Raw genomic sequence first — 19408 nt, forward strand, 5'->3', positions numbered from 1 at the left:
AATCAATCTGGCTGCTGTATAGAGCCAGAATAAGAAAATATAGAGTGATTTGGGACGTACTCAGGCACGAAAACATTATCAGCAATAACTAGAACAAATGAGTGCCTTCTCGGCGAACAAGCATTCTTAACAAGCATTGCGCATACATGGTGGCAAGTTTTTCTAGCACAATCTCCCCATCATCTTGCAATGAATATGCAGTCACCTGATCCTCAGCAGTTGCTTTCACTCTTTGCATTGCTTCCAGAACTTTCTTTACTCCTCTTTCGTTACTGGCGGGATTTCTAATTTTTCGGCACTATTGCTTCCCTCATTATCATCCTGATTGCTTCGGCTACTGCATAGAGCTGTACCGTGTAGAACTCCTCAGCTACTGCAACTATCTTTTCCGTATCGCTAACAACACTGCTGTCCTTGAGTCTTCGGTGAGTAAATCAGATTTTTGGCTGTGACCGGTTTCCTCTTGACTGCTTTAGGGCTATCTTCATTCTTTACATATTGTGCTTACTTGTGTGGGTCACCTGATCCTTATTTATTAGCTTTGACACCTCCGCCAGTTCTATTCTATCTATTTAGTTAGAGGCTTTCACGCTGTGGCATGTCTTAATCAGATCTTTCGCCTCATGAGGGAGCTTGCCAATATCCTGTCTAACCACCCTACCGCCTACTTCTACTGCACACTTTGTAATGCTCTGCAGCGAGATCCTGAATTCTTTTACTACTTTACCTCATACCGCCAACTCCCTGATGAGCTCGTGTCTTACTAGTTTTCTCCGTCCCCTATTCAAATCAAAGATAATTGGAGACCTCACCATCGTATGGTCACTTATCACCTTACCGTGCGCCTTCACACCCTGAACGATGTCAGGATGCGCACACAGTATTAAGTCTATTACATTTTTAGTCTCGCGATTCGTGCTTCTCCGCGTCCACTTCTGGTTCTTCCATTTGCAGAAAAAAGCAGTAATAATCTGTAAACTACTACGTTCTGCGAATTATGGCAATAACTCCCCCCAGAAGTTATTAGAATCTGTGCCATAGTCGCCCACGTCGTGGTTGCTGCCTGCATCTTGCCTACCTAGGCGCTGAGCTCGCCTTTAAGTATCCCATCCGATTCTACGTCTTCATTGAACCTTCTGACTATCGTTGTTAGATATGTGCACAGGCCTGTACAGCATTCAACTTGTACCACTAATTAAGCTTAATTGCGATAACTACCGTTCTCTCGTTAATGCCGTAGGCTTCCTCCGTGTTGCCAGCTATATCCTTATTGATAATAACCACACACCTAGTTCCAACCGGTCCGTTAAACACGTTAGCATAGTACGTGCCAGCCTTCTAATACTGCATAAGCCTCATATAGCTTCCTAGCCTTACTGAACCCTATATGACAACACCTTTAGTACCTCTAACTGCTAGGCTAACCTCACTAGACAAGGTTTTAACGTTAAACGTTGCAAGGCTCAGTTTCCTGTGGCGGCCTGAAAGAATCCAGCAGTTCTTTTAGGAATACAACTTAGTAGCAGTATGTCTTAGTAGGGCTTAGTAGGGCATTTTGTGAATATTTAATATATATTCAATACAACCCCAGTGCATTCATTCCCTTGCAGTTTAACGGCAGAAATTGACGCATGTCTTCAAACTGAGAAGTTGACGGAAATCGTTGTTCAAATGTAACGCATGTGGTATAAAGTGTTGTAAAGCCGTGAAATCTCAATGACGATTATTCTTGTACTGCGAGTAAGACTAGCAAAATAACACATGCGAATATGAAATTCACGCATGGCCCGTAATTTCATAGCAACGTCATAACGGAGCCGAAGGCTTGTGGGGCATGCCGGATCAACAAAAAGTCAGAACCATTGCACACCCTTCTTAAGTAGCCTGCAATAGAATGTTAAAACCTGTTCTTGTATACGCGGCTCACGTAGCACACAAAAATGCTCACCCACAACGCCTGGTGATTCCCTTTAACCTCGGAACCAGTTTTCTGCAAACTTTCGGCTGTAATCACACATGCTTTGCTCCAGCACCGTTTCTCAAGCCAAGGAAATAAAACGTAAAAATTTGCCATTGCTTAGAGGCCCTTTACGGCACACTGGCATACGCATAATTCCACAATGTGCTCCTACCCTTTTAATAGTAGTCTCCTATAGGCATCACCCATTATACACTCCAAACAGAAAGGACTAAAAAGAGAGTAAACTGTAACTCCTTTTTACAAAAGGGAGTGCTCTAAAGGACATATTATTCCCTTTTTACTCGCATATATGCATACTCGTGTTTGAAGTGTCCGATATCTTCGCTGTCGCCTAAGGGGGACAACACCTCAATTTCTTCTTAGTTTACTGAATCGATGGAACCAGCTGCGTGCACTGATGTGAAAGAAAAAAAATATTCGTATAAGATACCCCGATTTGTTCGAGTCACTAGCTCTACCATCTGTTGCCCCTAACTGCGATTATTCCGGAAGGGCGTACTTGGCGCTTTAGCGCTTAAAAAGGGAAAAAAAAAAAAAAAATGAACCGGCAGCGAGGTCCTCTCCAAGTTGAGATCAATATTTTGAAGGATCTTTTTTAGTTTTTTTTTTCTCTATCTGCCTGTTCCGCTCATCTAAGCGCGTCCGGCGTGCACTCGCGGAGAGAGAAGTCTCGAGTGCATGTTTTTATCCCAACGAAGCAGCGGCAGCAGCCCGGAGGTCTATTCTTGGGACGCCATCGATCGCGCGGCCAATCTCTCTCGGATAAAAACAGCTCCGCGGCCGCCATCCGCACGACGGGGTCGGAGGAACGGGGGACTGTCTGGCTGCCCGCGTCCTCGAAACCACACGACGCGTGCATTCACCGCGGTGCGATGCCCCCAGTCGCGTCTCCGGCCAAAGGTCGAGCTCGAGCCGGTGGAGAGAGTGTCGTTTTGCAGCGCACCAGCAGTTCTCTCCGACCAACTTTTAACTAATGGAAAGAATAGGTAGTGTTGTTCCAAGCCGTAGCCAAGAATTTCTTTTCATTAAAGACATATTCAAACAACATTTTGGGAGAAAAATTTTAAATATTAGAAAAACGTAAGATGCTGATATAAAAACATTGAAGATAATGGTCCATTCTTTCGATGTGTAGCAAAGTTTTTCCATCGCTCGCATCGAGCAGTTAAGACTGCCACAGAAAACCAATGGGAACGCTTTTAACGATAGCGAAAACGTTAATAGCAAAAAAAGAAAGAAAAGAAATATAAGCTTGCCGATGAGAGGTCTGCGGATATATTGATTGTTGTATAGTGAAATCTTCCAATATAAGAAAAAATTGTGTTCATAAACTCTTTCCCGCTCAAAAATGCTTTTGTCAGAATTGCTGGGTATGCTCCATTTCGAGCACTTTTTCTGTGTAGCAGTTTGGGAAATTTCTTCATTTTTTTCTGCGATATGCTGTGGCAGTCTTTCATGGTTATTCGCTGTTGGTCACGGTGTTACGAGTTGGAATTCCCGGGCGCGGCACAGCAGGCGTAGTGGCTGCCGTTACTTCCCTCATGCTTACCCTTGCTCTTTTATTTGTTTTCCGAGAATTTGAGCGTGTGACTGTTTGTATATAAGTTTTCTACCCCGAATACGAATAAACTTCCAGTAGGTGGTCAGCGCTGCGTGTGTGCTGTTCTTTTCTACTTCCTTGTCGTGCTCACTGTGTTCTAACCATGCAGTACCGAGAAGCCCATAGCTCATTATTGTGGCGCATTGGCCACTCTTAGCAGGGCTGCCACCAGCTATTGTAAGCATAAAGGAGTAAAAATTCGCTGGATACCTGAGCATTGCTAAGGCAGAAATAATGAACGAAAGCGCAGTTTTCTGTAGGTGGACACCACCGCTACGTACCTGAAAGCGCGATTGAGGTGTCCACCGACGCTGGGAGCCTGTTATACGCGTCTTCAACTTTTTCATCGTCAATGCCAATTTACCCAATCTACGCCGGTGACATATGTTCAAGTGCTCCGTTTCTGCAGTAATGTTGTCAACGCCAACGCGTTTTGGTCTAGTGCCGTGTAATGCAGCGCACATCTCTCTGCCACTACTGTCACATAGCTCAAAGCGTGATTATTATTTGCTAGTAGTATTAGTTGACGAAGGAGATGACGTGCAATGCACAGCGCGAGAGTGTTGCGGTTTAACACGAGGCGTGTTCGGCTGATAGCATAGCGCTCTCGTAGAGTGGCCAGCGAAGCTTATCTGTTCGGGCACCGCGCATTAGAACCCCAGTCAAGGCAATATTTATTTTGTTTATTTATTTATAGTTCGCCCCAGGTCACTCACAGGCTCGAGCTTCGCGTAAGCCTGTGAGCCGGTCTGACCTCGTGACATAATGCTTGCGCCCTAAAAGGTAGTAATCTGTCCTCTAGAGCCCTCCGTTGGAATGGTGTAGTGAACAGAGGACTTCCTTTTTAATTCCATATAGGCATATTCGTGTTTACAGTGTCCGCAGCGGTCGGTGGAGATGAGAACGGAGGCCTGTGCATGAGTATAGAGGCAGGTAGGCAGAGTGAGGGAGGGAGGAGAGCAGTAGAATGGAAAGAGAGCGGTGGACGCTTTGCACTTGGCCTAAAGACATACTTATACGCGCAAATATGAAAGTAGAGTACAGTCCGTTGTTAAATAAAACATGCCATCCCATGCTCTCCACGTCGCCTCGCGGAGCACTACCGCCGAGAACTAGCCGGAATCGACGGCACAATGGCGCAGGCGCAGTAAGCATAGCGGCTGGTCTTTCCGCGCATGCGTCTGGTGCCGCCCATTCTCGCTGCACCTAGGCAGCAGGGTTTCGCGAAGCACGGAGGCCAACCAATCGCGGGTTTCCTTTAACAGTGGGCCGTACTGTACCTTCTCCATCGTGCGCACGTAAGTTTCCGGCCCCAGACAAAACTTTCAGGATGCGCGCCAAAAAAAAAAAAAAAAATGCACTCCCTCTTGGCAGCTTTAAACAAAACTGCTAGACGACGCTTTAAAAAAACGATGCTTGCCAGCTCGCGTGGATGAAATTCTGCAGGGCTTAGAATGCCGACATGAAGCGAGATGGTGAATAGCCTTGTGCGAAAGCACTCCGCCGGTGCTTTAATTGTGAGCTGCGGGATTTAACGTCCTGAAGCGACATATGGGCTATGAAGGAATCCGTAGCGGAGGGCTCCGGATCAATGAAGGTTTACTGGCATTGGTTAGAAAGAATGTTCTTGTGAACTGCGCCCCCCCCCCCCCCCCTCCCAATTATCATGCTTATATTGTCTGTAATTTCGCTTGAATATCCGTAGTCGTTGTCATCGCCACCATCATCATCGTCAGTATATTTTCCAAAGGCAATGAATATGGCAGTTTTACTTTCCCCGAAAACTTTGTGCGCCTCGTTCTTGGCACAAATAATTTTAAAAGGCACAAGAGTACGTTGAGTGAGCGCACCTATTAGCTTACTCATTGACGTTGCATTATGCTTGAATACAAAAAGAGATAGCTAAAATCAATTCCGGTTAAAAATTTGCTTCCAGAGGTGGAAATGATGCAATGTTTTCTCTGTACACACTCTACACATTTTCATCGCGTCAAAGAACTGCTGAGTGAGTGAACTCATGTTGCCGAGGGAATGGGTTACGAGAAAGAAAAAAATTAATTCGCTCGTGTCCGTTTACTGCAGGCCGTGTGCTGAGAGAATGTTTTAAACGCAACTTCGCGTGAACGGATACTTACCAAAAAGCGACGCTGATATCGGGAAGGCACAACCTATTAATGGCGTGCATGTTGGACGCCCTTTGCGCGAGAACCTTTAGCGGTAGGCGGTTCAACATAAAATGAAAATCTAGTCGAGTCTTCATCTTTTCGAAGTGTATATGCCTTGAATACGGATTGTCGCAATCCGTTTGGGATCAAATGTTTTCTGCGTTTTGTGCTAGCTGGCTCTATGCTTCAAAGAGTCAGCCTCTGAATGTAACGAAGGCACATGAGGACTCTATGAACAAAGTGATGAAGCAAAAAGAGGTGTAGTGTTCTCTGCTTAATATGGTCCAGCTTATGGAAACCCTTTTAGGATGTTAGGCCTATACAGATGCTATTTAACCACTCCAACACGTGACCAACCATGACAAGAACTCCTACACTAAAAAGGAATATATTATTGCTCCTTTATGTTTTCCTGCAGCTGTAAAATGTTCTAATGAAACGTTAACATAAATTTGTTAAAAAAGACAGCCTATTTTTAGTTGACATTCTGGGCTTTGCGCATAATAGAGGCACATTATACTTTGAACGTATACCTCACCTGCGGTCCTTCATAGCCTGAGTCGCTTTGGGACGTTAACCCTTATAAACATCACCTGCCTGCAGGGACCTTCAAATTAAAGATTGGTAGAGAAAACTGATTAGGGTGAGTGAACGCCTGAATGCGCCTAAATTACTATCAGCATACTCACAATACACTAACACCTGTCGTTAGCGAAACTAGGACCCAGTTCTTACGCCTACATGCTCATGTTTCGCCCGCAGTTTTGGACGTCTAAGCCTCTGGCGGTCGACCACAGACCCGAAATTAGGCGGCGTTCTCCTTAACATACCCAATAATTCTGGGCAAAAAGAATTTTCGGCTAGTAATAGTTTATAAACAGATTTTTTGTCCTATATTGTAAGGTTTCATTATAAAAGTCAAAATATCCGCAGATCTTCCCTCGGCAGGCTTGCTTCTTTTTTGCTGTTCACTTTTTTGGTGCCGTCATAACTGATAATTCATTTTCTACGTCAGTCTTAACTGCTCGATGCAAGTGGTGGAAAAACTTTAAAAAAGAAAAATTTTCTACGTCTCGGAAGAAGAACGGACTACAATATTTCCATAACACTAGCTTACAATTTTGCAATATTTAAAATATTTGCCCAAGTATGATAGACATGAGCGCCATTTAGGGCAGATCGAAGTTGGCCTGTATGAACCGAATGCGACATTCTGATCAGAAAGAGACTACCCTCCCCTAAAACAGGGCTTTTATACTCTTGAAAAGACCCAGCAATGAAGTATACGTGTCGCAATCCCCGGCCAATTTCTCCTTTGGACTGCGTGCACGGGCACCAAATTTCGGGCATGGATCCCTGAGGCTATGCTACATTGTCTTTCACTTCAAAACGGACGCAACCAGTCCTTCTAGGTGTGGACGTGACGAGTTTGAGGCGAGTGGCGGGAATATTTTTAAATTCAATTTTCTCAGGCATTAAACGAGTTCCTTGCTGCTAAACAGGAGTTATTACACCCAGAAAGAGCCATAAACTCAATTTTCAAGGAGAAAAATAATTTCAATGGATTCCTGTGTTTGCGTAACATGTCTTGAGTACGTAAGGAAAACGCCCTTGTTAGTTCCGTAGCACAGAAGGAAATTCACAGAAAGGAAGCGTTTCTTTGTTTTTTCCTAATCGTTTCGAGCTTTCTTTCTATCGTAGGCCTGTCACTCCCTCTGGTCAATGAAACGAGTAGTAGTAGTAGTAAGTGGTTTTAATTATACATGGTAAATGGAAGGAAACAGATTGTTGCTAGCCCCGCCATCTGCCATCGGAAGCACCTGAGCTGGGGCAGCAGAAATAAAGGATAGCAGGCAGTGTGTAGAAGTGAAATGAAAGGGGTGAGGGGATAGTAGAAAGGACAGGGGGAGAGGTACACTGGTAATAAAACTATTTACATATTAACATATTAAAATACATAAAGGTCGCGCGCGCGGGAAGGTCCGCCCCAGAGCTTCAAGTGTTTTAGGCCCTTGACAGGTCCGTGTGACGTATGGCAGGAGCGTCAGGTATCTCGGACCGCAGTGCGCCCGAAATGTGCAGCTGACATGTGGTATAGAACTCTCCCATTATAGAAGGAGTGATGGTTTGGCTCTTCGCTGCCATCGTCGTCTCTTAATTCCTACTAGTGGGTTTCACGGAGACATCAGAAAGGAATATCAAAGCTGTATCAAAGCTGTTATAGAGCGCTAGGAGAGAATAAGAGATGGTGGTCTGTGCACATGATACGTGTGCGTACCCTGGGAGTCTCCAGGCGGCGCGAGCATGCCGTAGCTGGCCCGGCGCGAGGCCGCGTAGTCGACCGAGTTGCGCGAGGTCCGCCGGGATCCGGGGCCCCCCTTGGCCCCACCCGGCGGCGCGGACGCACCGCTGCCGCCCAAGGATCCGTCCACGGAGCTGAGCACGGCGGGGCCCGGGGACGGCGAGGCGGCGTCGCCCATTCTGTCCCGGCCGGACGAACCGAAACGGGCTCTGCGTGGACATGCGCTCTCCATTAGTGCACGGCACCACTTCGAGGACACGCTAAGAAAAAGCGGATGCATTCTAGTGGAACTACAAAAGGATCAACACACTCGCACATATTTAGGCAATGATAGAAGTATTCACGAAAGAGCAATGCTGTAGGAATTTTTAGGCACAGAGAAAGAAAGAGAGTTAATGAAAGAGAGAGAGAGAGAGGTTAGCGCGATAAGCGTGCTTTAACGACGACTTCTACATTGCCTGTGATTCGAGGAAATGGGCTGTGTACGTGCAGTCTTTGTCAAAAGTTTAGAGCCCAGGGGGTTTGCTTCTAAGCCTTGCAGTGGGACTCCTGAAGCATTCGTGGCAGCTATATGCATTGGAGGAGGCAGGACCAGAAATAATCTTACCTTCAGGAAATTTGGAGCGCTGGAGATGCATTACGAACCAAACAGTGTGGGTCAGAAGCAAACGCCCTGGGCTCCAAACTTTTGACAAAGGCTGTGCCTTCGAAGACTGCAAAGACACAAGTAACATGCGTCGTCTCCATGCTTATAATACGTCGGCCTTTTGCTGCTTAGGAAGCGCTTCTTGCAAACGTGCGTACCAAGACAGCGTCTGTTGAGTAGCTCTGAACGACATGTGCGCATTCGTGCGGTTCGACATGCCAGCGCAAGACTGCTCGTTCTCGGTGACGTCAGAGTTGTCTTGGACGCAGGCGTCTGACACTCACTGGAGTGTCCGGCTTGCGGTAGCTGCCCAGTGACAATAACAGAATTTCGCTTTCTCTGGTCAATACTACGAAGTTAAAAGAGGGGCTAAGAAGCGCTATCAAATCTATATCTCTCTCTCCCCCCCCTTCCCACGTTTCTGATACAACAGGGGCAAGAAGTTACTGCGAGCAATGTACACGGATATGCATGCTTCATAGTCCCTTAAAGATTGCTCAGTATACTGCCGCGGTATTCCCTCCCGAGGTTCCTTGCTCTGACAGAGAGGGTGGGAGGAGCTAAAATCATTTTACGCCCAAATTTAAACTCATCAAGGTAACATCGCGTCGTACTACCGGCGTTCGATTATCTCAACCTGCTACCATCGCGAAGTCACTTAATTAGGTGATATGATCAGCGCCTTATCGAATCCCGAGTCTCTCGACCACTAGATCAGTTGGCGCTGGACAGTGTTTATCGCTGAAGGACCTTCCTGGTCCCTGTATGGCAGTGTAAGCCTTGGTTCAGTCCATCAATGGATCGAGTAACAGTTGATCTCTTTCAGGGTTTCTGTTAAAATTGGTAAGGAATGATTAGTTAAGGTCTGCAAATCATAGTCGCTCATAGTGTCTGGTTACGTACTTATCAGATAAGTCACCAAGAAGTGTACTAAGGGTACTACTGGTTTGGTTAGTAGGGGGCATGCAGCTCTAATAAGCGCGCTTGATCAATGTGTAGTGCTGTCAGATGATGAGTGCTTTCGTTGTCGTGTATGAAATGAGCCTTCTGGCAGGCGCCATAGGACCGTGCGCATAATATGGGAGCGAAACGTTTCGCGTGGCGACGTGACCTTGCTCCAAGGTATATATGACAGAGTGCTAGAGTAACCGACGGACAAGAGAACACCTACAGGAAACGAGAATGGGTACTCACTTGCTGAAGAGCCTAAGGACGAGGCAGAAGAGCGCCGTGAACAGCATCAGCGCCACGATGACGCTCACCATTGTCGTCAGCTCGGGGTTCTCTAGGATCGCCACCCCGCGCGCTGCAGTCGCAAAATGACAGGTGGTTACCGTCGGGTTGTGCTCGCAAACAGTGCAGGTGATTCATTGAAGAAAAAAAAAGACAACAGGACAAAGAAAAAAGGACTGATAGAATTTGAAATTCATATTCTTTTATCAAATTACATGAACCAATTAGCCAAAGTTAACACCTCAGAGAACGAATATGGGTGCGGATGAACGAGTTCCATGTGTGAAAGCTTGCTGCTATTTATATCTATAAAGGTTGCTGCTATTTACTGCTATTTATATATTGTCTGCCAATTTCCTGCAATGTGAAGAACAGATGTCGTCACAAAATAAGAGGTACCCGAACGCCCCCTGGAGATTCAACTTTATCATCATCTGTTTAGCTACAGTCGCTGCAGAACGAAGGTCCCTGCTACTGACCTTTAATTGACCCTGTCCTGCGGCCAGCTGTGGTCCCCCCCCCCCCCCCCCCCCCTCAAAGCACTTGCCAATGCCAACAGCCTGCATAACTCAGCCACTTTCTGTTACATTTTTCTACCATTGCAATCGGTGGGCCATCGGTTATCAGACCTGCGCATTAGATGCCCTTCCCATGCCCATTCCCTGTTTACAAGAGATTTCCAGACGATTATTACTTCTACCATACGCCCCTAGCCATAATCATATGCGCCTGGCTCAAGAGTCCCAGCGTACGTAAGAGCAGTAAGAATGCGCTGTTTGTAAATTGGGGTGTTTAGCCATTATCTCTCCACGATCCCTTTTCATTCTTCAGCGTTTACACATCACCTTGGACAATGACCACCAACCAACGCTGGGAATGTAATGCAATGTAATGCGAATGTAACCTGTTTCTTCATTAAAGAGTCTCTCTCTATCTCAGTCTTATTAGCCAAAGGAAGCTTCTCAGACTACGAAAGCTTCTTGCATCTCTCGCAACTTGTTCGTGAGCGGAAGTTAAGAGCGCGAGGCGATGAAGTGTGCTGTTCTCACATGCTCCTTTACCAACTGCACAGATGCAATTGCCGTCGACTGGCAGTCATATTCTCACTTGGCGGGGACAGCAGTACTGCAGTCGGGAAGGCAGCGAAATTATTTCAAAAGAAACTCTTTATTGGTCTGTCTCGCGCCCACGGAGAACTGAACAACTCAGCGGTGGCGATAGCAGCAAGCCTGCTCGGCCGTAGTCATAGTAACGAATTACTGCTACTTCGACCGTGCTCAATTTAGGGACAGTGCCCAACATTCGCGATAAGGGGATGGAAGATCTAGGAAGACGTGGAAACAGCACCGCGCCATTATGATTCCGCGAGACCTTTCTAGTCTCATCTTGCCTATAGCAAACAATGTGCGCGTGTGACGCGGGCGTTATAAAAAGCCCAAATGCAAAGCTCAGAGACGGAAACAATGCTTCAAGGCCATATACATCTTCTGTTCTTGTCAGACGAGCATGGATGAGCGCTACTGGCGAGTTGCTCACACATGATTTAGTGCGTAACATGAGAAACACGCTCAATATCGTCGCCTCTCACGTATACACGCAGGCCTGAGTAAACTCGCGTTGCTGCTCAAAGCAGGGACGGCGTCTGTTTATGATGATCTCGCCCATCAGCTCCTTTCTATCCATTTTTTGTTGCGAAAGCAACACTACGCGTGTCGCCGAGCCATTTTGCGGTGCTGACGAAAGGCCATACTGCGCATGCGCGAGAAGCAGTGACCTCACACGGCGCACAGCTAGTGCGCCGCCGCCGTCGCTGCGCAGGTGACTCAGAGGGGCCGCCGCCGCGCTCGCCAGCTGCGCATCCGCGGCGCATAGCTAGCGTGCCGGGGCCGCCGCCGCTGCCGCGCGCTCTCCATCGCCTCTCTCTCTCTCCTCGTTGCTTTCACAATCCTTCAGGTTTAACCAGAGCTAAACCACTGACAATTTTTTTGCCATCTCTCTTCGAAAGCATTTCATCCGGTGGCAGCAAGCAAAGCTTCCCTCAGTGGACAACGTTCATCCTACCGGCGTACGCCGCCCACCCGAATACCCCCCTGAGCAGACCCAAACGCAGTCGATAAAACGCTCCGGCGCTCGGGCCGACGCCGTCTCGACGTTGTCGGGCGCCGAGAGGAACAGTACCGGAGGGAGCGATTGGCAACAGCGGCCCAGGAAGCGAAAATAACGAGCCGCCCGCCTTTCTCCGCCCTGCAGCCGCTTTTTCCCAAGCGCGCCACCTCTGTTTCCTACCTGGCAGCTGCAGCAGCATCAGACCGGGGCCAACGCGCATGGGCCAAAGGCAAACAGAGATCGACGAGCTCCGCGGCGCTTTCCTAATTCAATACAGGCCAAGCCGTATCCAATCCACGTCGTCTAGCCCGCTCAGAAGCAACAAAAAGCAAGCAGACAGAAAGAGGCATTGAGCGAAAAATTCCGGCCCCACGACGAAGTAGAACCCCCGCGCTCCCTTTGGTCTCCGTTTGTTCCCGCTCAGTCGTGGGCGGAGCGCTGACTTCGTGCTCTTTCTTGGCCGACCCGTAAGTTGAAAGGGAGGCAAATAATTTAGCGGGGCCAACTTTTCTTCGGGGCCAGCCGACCCCGTGGAAGAAAGGAGTCGTCGGCTTGTCTGTGTGCGTGGGCGTGGGTTTCTCGGGCACTGCGTTGTTACACCGCGTTCCTTGTGTGTTTTGGAAGCAACTTGTTCGGCGGCAAATAGAGTCTATATATACGGTCACGTGACTGAGCCGCGGAGGGCTTCTTCGGTAAGTGGGTGCCCACGGCAGCGTTACTCGGAAGGAAGCGAAACGCCAACACGATTATACTGGATGAGCTACGAAGCGAAGGAACACATAAAGCGAGTCTTCGAAGCTCTCTGACACAACTGAGAGCGCACGTTGAGTATTTTGTTTCGCTGACTCATACGCCGAATCTGAAAGTTAGGGCCTCAATGTGTGAGATTTTTAGGCAAGCAGTGAAAGCGAGGTTTGTTTGCAAGACTGTGAAAGCGCGGGGCGTACATTTTTCCCGGCTATTTGGAAAATGTACTGACACTATAGCTAAAAAAAAAATTCACTTTAATAAAAACATACATAAAATAAGTAAATATTTACTCGCAAAGAAAGAAGATTCGCTAACTGAATTGAGCTACAGTCTACATCTCTAAAAACACTCAATTCTGTGAAAAGCGTATATAGGTGATTTAGCTGATCGGAAGGAGCGACGTATTAATGTTTAAAACTTGACTGCAAAAACATGCTGCGAATTCAGCTTATTTATTGTCTTTCAGTACCCTTCTAGCTGTTGGCGTACTTGAGCAGCACATCACTTCTATGTTGTTAAAGGGCATCTGCACGGCTTTTTGAGAATTCCGCAATATTCAAGGATTCAAATCTATACAGGCTTTAGGTAAAACGTGGCAAGTGTTTTCGCGCTAGCATTTAAAATAGTGATGTAATAGAAATTGAATTTTGCCCTTCTTCTCAAGGCAACAGAGCAGTGTGGGGAAGGTCTGTGTGAAATCACGGAAAATAAGATTTCAAATTACCGCTGCCGTCAGCCACACCCTGCCATGCCTCGTTCGAGGCTGCAAAACGACAATTGGCGAGCTTTGGCTTCGTTGGCAATGAATTTTCTTCTTAAAATGAAGCGTTTATGCGTTGAAAATATACCGGTACCTTTGATGACGTCATCATGCGCCCCACCACTTGGCACTGTGCGCTGCGGAGAAGCTTGAAGGTCGTCGAGATTTTAATCGGCGATAACGCCACTATTTCAAATGCTAACCCAAAAAAGACTTCGCATGCTTTACTTGCACGTTTCAAGCATTCAACCCGTTTAGCATTCAAACACGCAGTTGCCCTTTAAAGGCTTCATTCATGAAAACCACCTGAATCGTGTGAGCGCGACAACTGAAGGCTCACGCACTTGGCGCTGCGCGAGACGACAGTGGTGACGCTCTCTGGCACTGGCGGGCGATTGAGGCTGGCCCCTTGGGTGAAGACCGGGAACATACGCGTGTTGGACGTGATGTGCACCTCATTTCACGCCACACAAAGAAAGAAAAGCAAAGGAAAGAACCCCAAGAGGGCCGAATGCCCTATCCGGCGCGGCACAATGCTGCCCTTTTCTTCGTGGCGCGCGGAAACACGAGAATTCACTCTAATCTCGAATCTGTCTCACTTAACGGCAAACTATGACCGATCACCGCGACCGATCGAATCGAAGACGCGCCGTTCACTCTCGCCTCGACCCAAACTCCGCGCAAACTACAGCTAGGCAGGCACGCACGCGCCAGGCCATGGCATCTCATTTGCGTCTTTGCGAGACACAAAACAGCGCATTATGCATGCTCGCGTTAGAGCTGTGCGAAATGAGGCAGGAAAAAAAAGACTGAATAAAAAAAAAAACGGGATAAACTTGCATCGTGTTATCGCCGCGGGAGACGAACCAGTCCTATAGATCCGCGCCGGCAGATTGATTGGGGGTGAGAATTGCTTGGAAACAACAAGCCCGTTGTGTGGCGTTGAAAAACGCTTTCCCATAGCCCGGTTGCCACGCAAGCCGGGGACTAGCGATTTGCTATCAATCACGGGGCAGTCAAGGAGAAACCTCGGCTGTGACCCTAAGGCGCTGAAGAAATAAACATAGTCAGGGTCGGCCACGGGCTCACAGACACTCGCTGCTGACCCCAGGCGGCCGCAGCAGTAGGGTTCAGTGAGGCGGATATATGCCTTACGGTGTCGGAGATGAAGTACAGGGTATGCGGGAAGCTGAAGAGGATGAGGGAGAGGGCCTAACAGGATAACAGCGGTACCCCGACGACGCACAGGGAAGCCGACTACGACGGCTTCGAAGGGCCGCTTGATGTATGGCGGCCAGCGGGGACGCATGGTGGGGGAACTGGATGGAATAAGACGTGCCCTCAGGGAGCGCTTCCAGTATGACGGTGCACCAGTCGCGACTTCCATGGAGGTTGTTTATTTTTACTCTAACTGCTGCAGCTGCCGGAACCGTCTCCTGAATATTCCCCGTGTAGTTCCTCGCAATGATCCAAAGCGCCGCTCCTTCTGAAAAGACATCTCTTCATTTGCAAGAATAATGAGGCAGAAGCGGGGAAACGCTACAGAGGGAGCACGGATGGTTCATCCTTACTGCTTCTATTTCCTCATGGTTGGCTTGGACACAAGAAAACTAAAAAAAAACAAATGACAGTCGATCTGCGTGCTTAGGACAGATGTGAATAACGTGCGCCAACACTTCGGTTTTCGCTTCTGTTTCGGTGCTCGGATCCGTTGTTAAAAGTTGGTAGCTTTACGGATGGCGATAATAGTTTGGTTTATAGGGTTGAACGCCCCAGAGCGACTCGGGTTATAATTTCGATGACATGTGGTTCTTCAACGTAAACTGACATCCCACAGCACGCGGGCTTATACCATTTTGCCTCCATAGAAACACGACCGCCGTGGCTGGGACGAAACCCGCGTCTTTCAGGTCAGCAATCGAGCACCATAACCACCGAGCCACCGTGGAGGCTGGGATAGGGATAATGAGTTATTGTCCATATATGCTCTATTGACCATTCTGTAGTTTACATTCACAGATCACTGGGAATCCTCGTACCACTCCTGGCGCAATGGTGCAGCGGTTAAGCGGTGCGCCACTGCCCTGCAATGGCAGGTGCCGCAGGCGGTGGGACCTGCAAGATACAAGTTGCTTTTCCCGAGCAACGTCTCGAAACCAGTTATTAATTGAACTGCCACCTGCCACGGCAGGCAGGTTGCTCAGCCTGCTTGTCCTGCACCTTCTTCGTCGTCTAGTCTATCGGTTCTCTTGCGCCTGCTCTGGTAGCCCGTCCTCTATGGAGTGGTGCCCAGACGTGTAAACCTAGAGTCTGGATGTGGACGTGCATTTGACCGGCAAACGACCCTTTCTGTCGTGTTTTCGCCGTCGTCGTCGCCTTCCGACAGGAACACCCACGCTACATTTGCGCAGCTTGTTCCACAAACAATTTTGCTTGCCTATCAAGAATATAACATTGCTGCCAGAAAAACAAATATACAGGATTGCGTTCAAATCTGCAGTGGAAATGCGAAAGCCTGCCCTTTTCCTCGCTTTCTCCCCCCATTTTGCATTTTTATTGGATTTTGGATTGGCTTGTTGGATGGCTATAGATTGGTTTATGGATTGGGTATGGATTGGTGAAAGAATGACACATTCTGTCCACGCCGCTCATTACCCGGAGCGAAGTAGCCTCTGAAGGAGGTTTAAACGTACTCTTTCTTTCTTTCTTTCTTTCTTTCTTTCTTTCTTTCTTTCTTTCTTTCTTTCTTTCTTTCTTTCTTTCTTTCTTTCTTTCTTTCTTTCTTTCTTTCTTTCTTTCTTTCTTTCTTTCTTTCTTTCTTTCTTTCTTTCTTTCTTTCTTTCTTTCTTTCTTTCCTTTCTTTCTTTCTTCTTTCTTTCTTTCTTTCTTTCTTTCTTTCTTTCTTTCTTTCTTTCTTTCTTTCTTTCTTTCTTTCTTTCTTCCTTTCTTTCTTTCTTTCTTTCTTTCTTTCTTTCTTTCTTTCTTTCTTTCTTTCTTCCTTTCTTTCTTTCTTTCTTTCTTTCTTTCTTTCTTTCTTTCTTTCTTTCTTTCCTTCTTTCTTTCTTTCTTTCTTTCTTCCTTCCTTTCTCTCTTTCTTTCTTTCTTTCTTTCTTTCTTTCTTTCTTTCTTTCTTTTCTAAGTAATGAAGGAGACAGAGTTAAAAGCTGCAGGTACGCAGCTACAAAGGTCCTCGACTCCTCTTGCATGCAGCAGCTCGGAAACCATGGCATACAAAGTATACTGTGACACTTTCACAAATATGTGAAAGCTACATTTGCGCCATGAATACCATGTTGCTCGTACGGTACGTCAGAGTTAAAAATTTTGTTGTGCTCTTGATATAGCCCTCAGGCGCCAATAATGAACAAAGCTAATCAGTCTAAGCATCAAGTTTGGATAATTAACGTGCGAGTGGTGCATAAGAACTCATTTTTCGCAGGTGCTTTGAGATGATGCCTATATGGAGCGCCGGAAATAGTATAGAAATCGGCTTAACGGTCTGAAGCATAAATTACAGTGGCAAGTTTGACTCAGACAAACTGAACTGAAGTCACGCTGACTTAGATCGATGTATGCAAAGACAATTGCCCGCACCTTTCCTTGCGCGGACCGAAGCCATTACTACATTACTGTAGCGTCATTCAAGTGCTCTAAGGCGGGAAGACTAGTTTTAACCCTGTGACCTTTCTCCAAAATCCTCAAGCCTTAACAGGTGAGAGCATTTGCCGGCGTTTCATTCGCTTTTCTACCTTTTTCCCCCCTTTTCTTTCATGTGGAGAATAAAGGCCCTCATTTGTTAATGTACCGTGTTTCCCGTCCTGTTTTTGACCATTCTTAACCTATGTCTGCCGTAATAATGAAGCGCCCGCAAATGTTAGCATTAGTATACAACTAACTAGACAGAACGCCGGCTATACTGAGCGTTAAGACACCTCGATTTTTTCATCGAATACAACAAAGCCTTGCCATATAAATATTCGCAAATCGCCCAGGGAATGAAATCGCACGATCTGCCGACAGGCTGTGTGCAGTGCAGACGACCCTGCACGTCCGAGTGTCGTTAGTGTTGAAACCTCAACAATGAGCGGAAAAAGCAATTCCTGCTGGCAAAAAAAAAAAAAAAGAAATAACGCTTTGTAAGTGAGCTACCCTCAGTAAACGTCGCTTTCAACGCTCTCAGTGCCTCTGCTCTGTACAACGCGGTATTGCTGGGCTCAAGGGTGCTCGCACCCTGACACGCATCTCACCAAGGATACACTCTCTCCCTAGCGCCGGCTCGCAAAGTCCGGGGCCATCTCTGTACGCTGACTACTTCCGAGAACGCGCAATTTGCCGCCAGCAGTGTGGACGAGAAAAGACAATGGACCAAAGGCAAACGGGCCGTTATTAACGCCGATTAGCCTCGCGTCCCAGTCACGGTACCCGCCGGCGGCCGTTCCCATTCAAGCGAACCACGCGAGGAGGCACACACGGAGGAGAGATATACGCGCGAATTCCTCCCGCGCTTTCCCTCCCGGCTGCTCGGACCATCGGCCATGTACTATGCGGTTCGCGCCACACGAGTGTCCCTGTACAGGCCGGCTCTCGCATCTACTCTCACGAATCGCATCCATGCATTAATGCCGGTCGGGCACCGGCCGATGCCGGCGGCAGCCTCGTTTGTCGGGGGAGGCATTACTCATCCTTGCCAACAGAGAAGCATGGGAGAGGGGGGGGGGGGGGGACGTTCTTTCGCATCACGCTAATGGCGCCCCCGCGCAGCTGCTCGTACATATACAGGCCGGAGAATGTCACAAGGACAACAACGGGGAGGAGAAAAAAAAAACAAAAATGTTGGGCGGTGAGCGGCTGTGGTGCGTCGAGCCACCGCGGCAGACACGGCGTCCTCGCTCGCGTTCAGCGTAGACCGGTCCGCGAGCCCTCGGTGCATAATTCAGGCAGAGGAGAGGGGATGACGCGTTCATGAGTTCGTTGCTCGATGTGTCGTTGCTGGAACAGCGAAAGTTTGCAGTGAGTGTCCACGCATGCTGTCTACATGTCCCTTTTAATATAACCTGCAACGCGCGAGGCAAGTCGACATGACTTTTAAAAGAGTCCACAATATGCGCTTGTCCGCGAAGTGTGCTCTGCACATTGCCTCTGCAGAAATTATGAAGGCACGCCACTGAAATATAAAGAAGAAGGATGTGCAGGTACGTATTCTTCTTGGTGAACGGGAGGCTGCTTGCCCAGGAAATAAATGACCGGCAGAAGAAGTGGAATGCGAGTTGACATGCTGTCTAAATAAGTCCCACGGTCTCTGAATGGTTAGAGCACTCGGCTTGTGAGCCCAAGGACCCCGGCTTCAATCCCGACCACAGCGGCCGCGTTTCGATGGAGGCAGAATGCAAGATAAGCGTGTACTGTGCGATGTCAGTGCACGTCAAGGAACCCCGGGTGGTGGAAATTTATCCGGAGACCTCATAGCCATGTGCTGTATCTTTGGGACGTGAAACAAAATAAGCCATCATGCCAGTACAAAATTTGTTGGGCTGTAAAGCAGGGCTTGGACGACATGTCATTTAGGCGTAGGATTCTGCCCGTAATAGCTGCAGGCTATACTTCTCTTGCGTAGTATAAGTGGTGCTTCTGGGGATGCTCTTTTTTTTTGCAAAATAAATGGTGCCCGCCTTTGACGACAGCGGAAGTGTAAGAGTAAATGTTATTTTTATTGTGCGAGTTTAGATGGCTTAAGGGGCACGTAATATGAAGGCAAAATAACCGCTGGTCCGTGAAAGTAACGGAGTGGATTTCAAGAGAAGGCAAATGTAGCAAGGGGTAGCAGAAAGTTAGGTGGGCGGAGGAGATTAAGAAGTTTAGTCAGGC

General features: G+C 47.7%; 1 protein-coding gene across 1 annotated transcript in view; it reads right to left on the minus strand.

Annotated features, from left to right (window-relative positions):
- The window catches only part of LOC149339761 (uncharacterized), a 223574-nt gene that overhangs the window by 33576 nt on the left and 170590 nt on the right, over positions 1 to 19408 (minus strand). Inside the window, exons 5-6 of the mRNA XM_089550561.1 lie at positions 9889 to 10000; positions 8025 to 8257 (exon numbers count right to left, since the gene is read on the minus strand). Of these exons, the coding sequence (XP_089406687.1) occupies positions 8025 to 8257; positions 9889 to 10000 (345 nt within the window). The remainder of the gene's footprint in view (positions 1 to 8024; positions 8258 to 9888; positions 10001 to 19408) is intronic.

Source organism: Amblyomma mixtum, chromosome 6 (assembly GCF_055824585.1).
Source record: "Amblyomma mixtum isolate Tamu chromosome 6, ASM5582458v1, whole genome shotgun sequence".
Classification (NCBI taxonomy): domain Eukaryota; kingdom Metazoa; phylum Arthropoda; class Arachnida; order Ixodida; family Ixodidae; genus Amblyomma; species Amblyomma mixtum.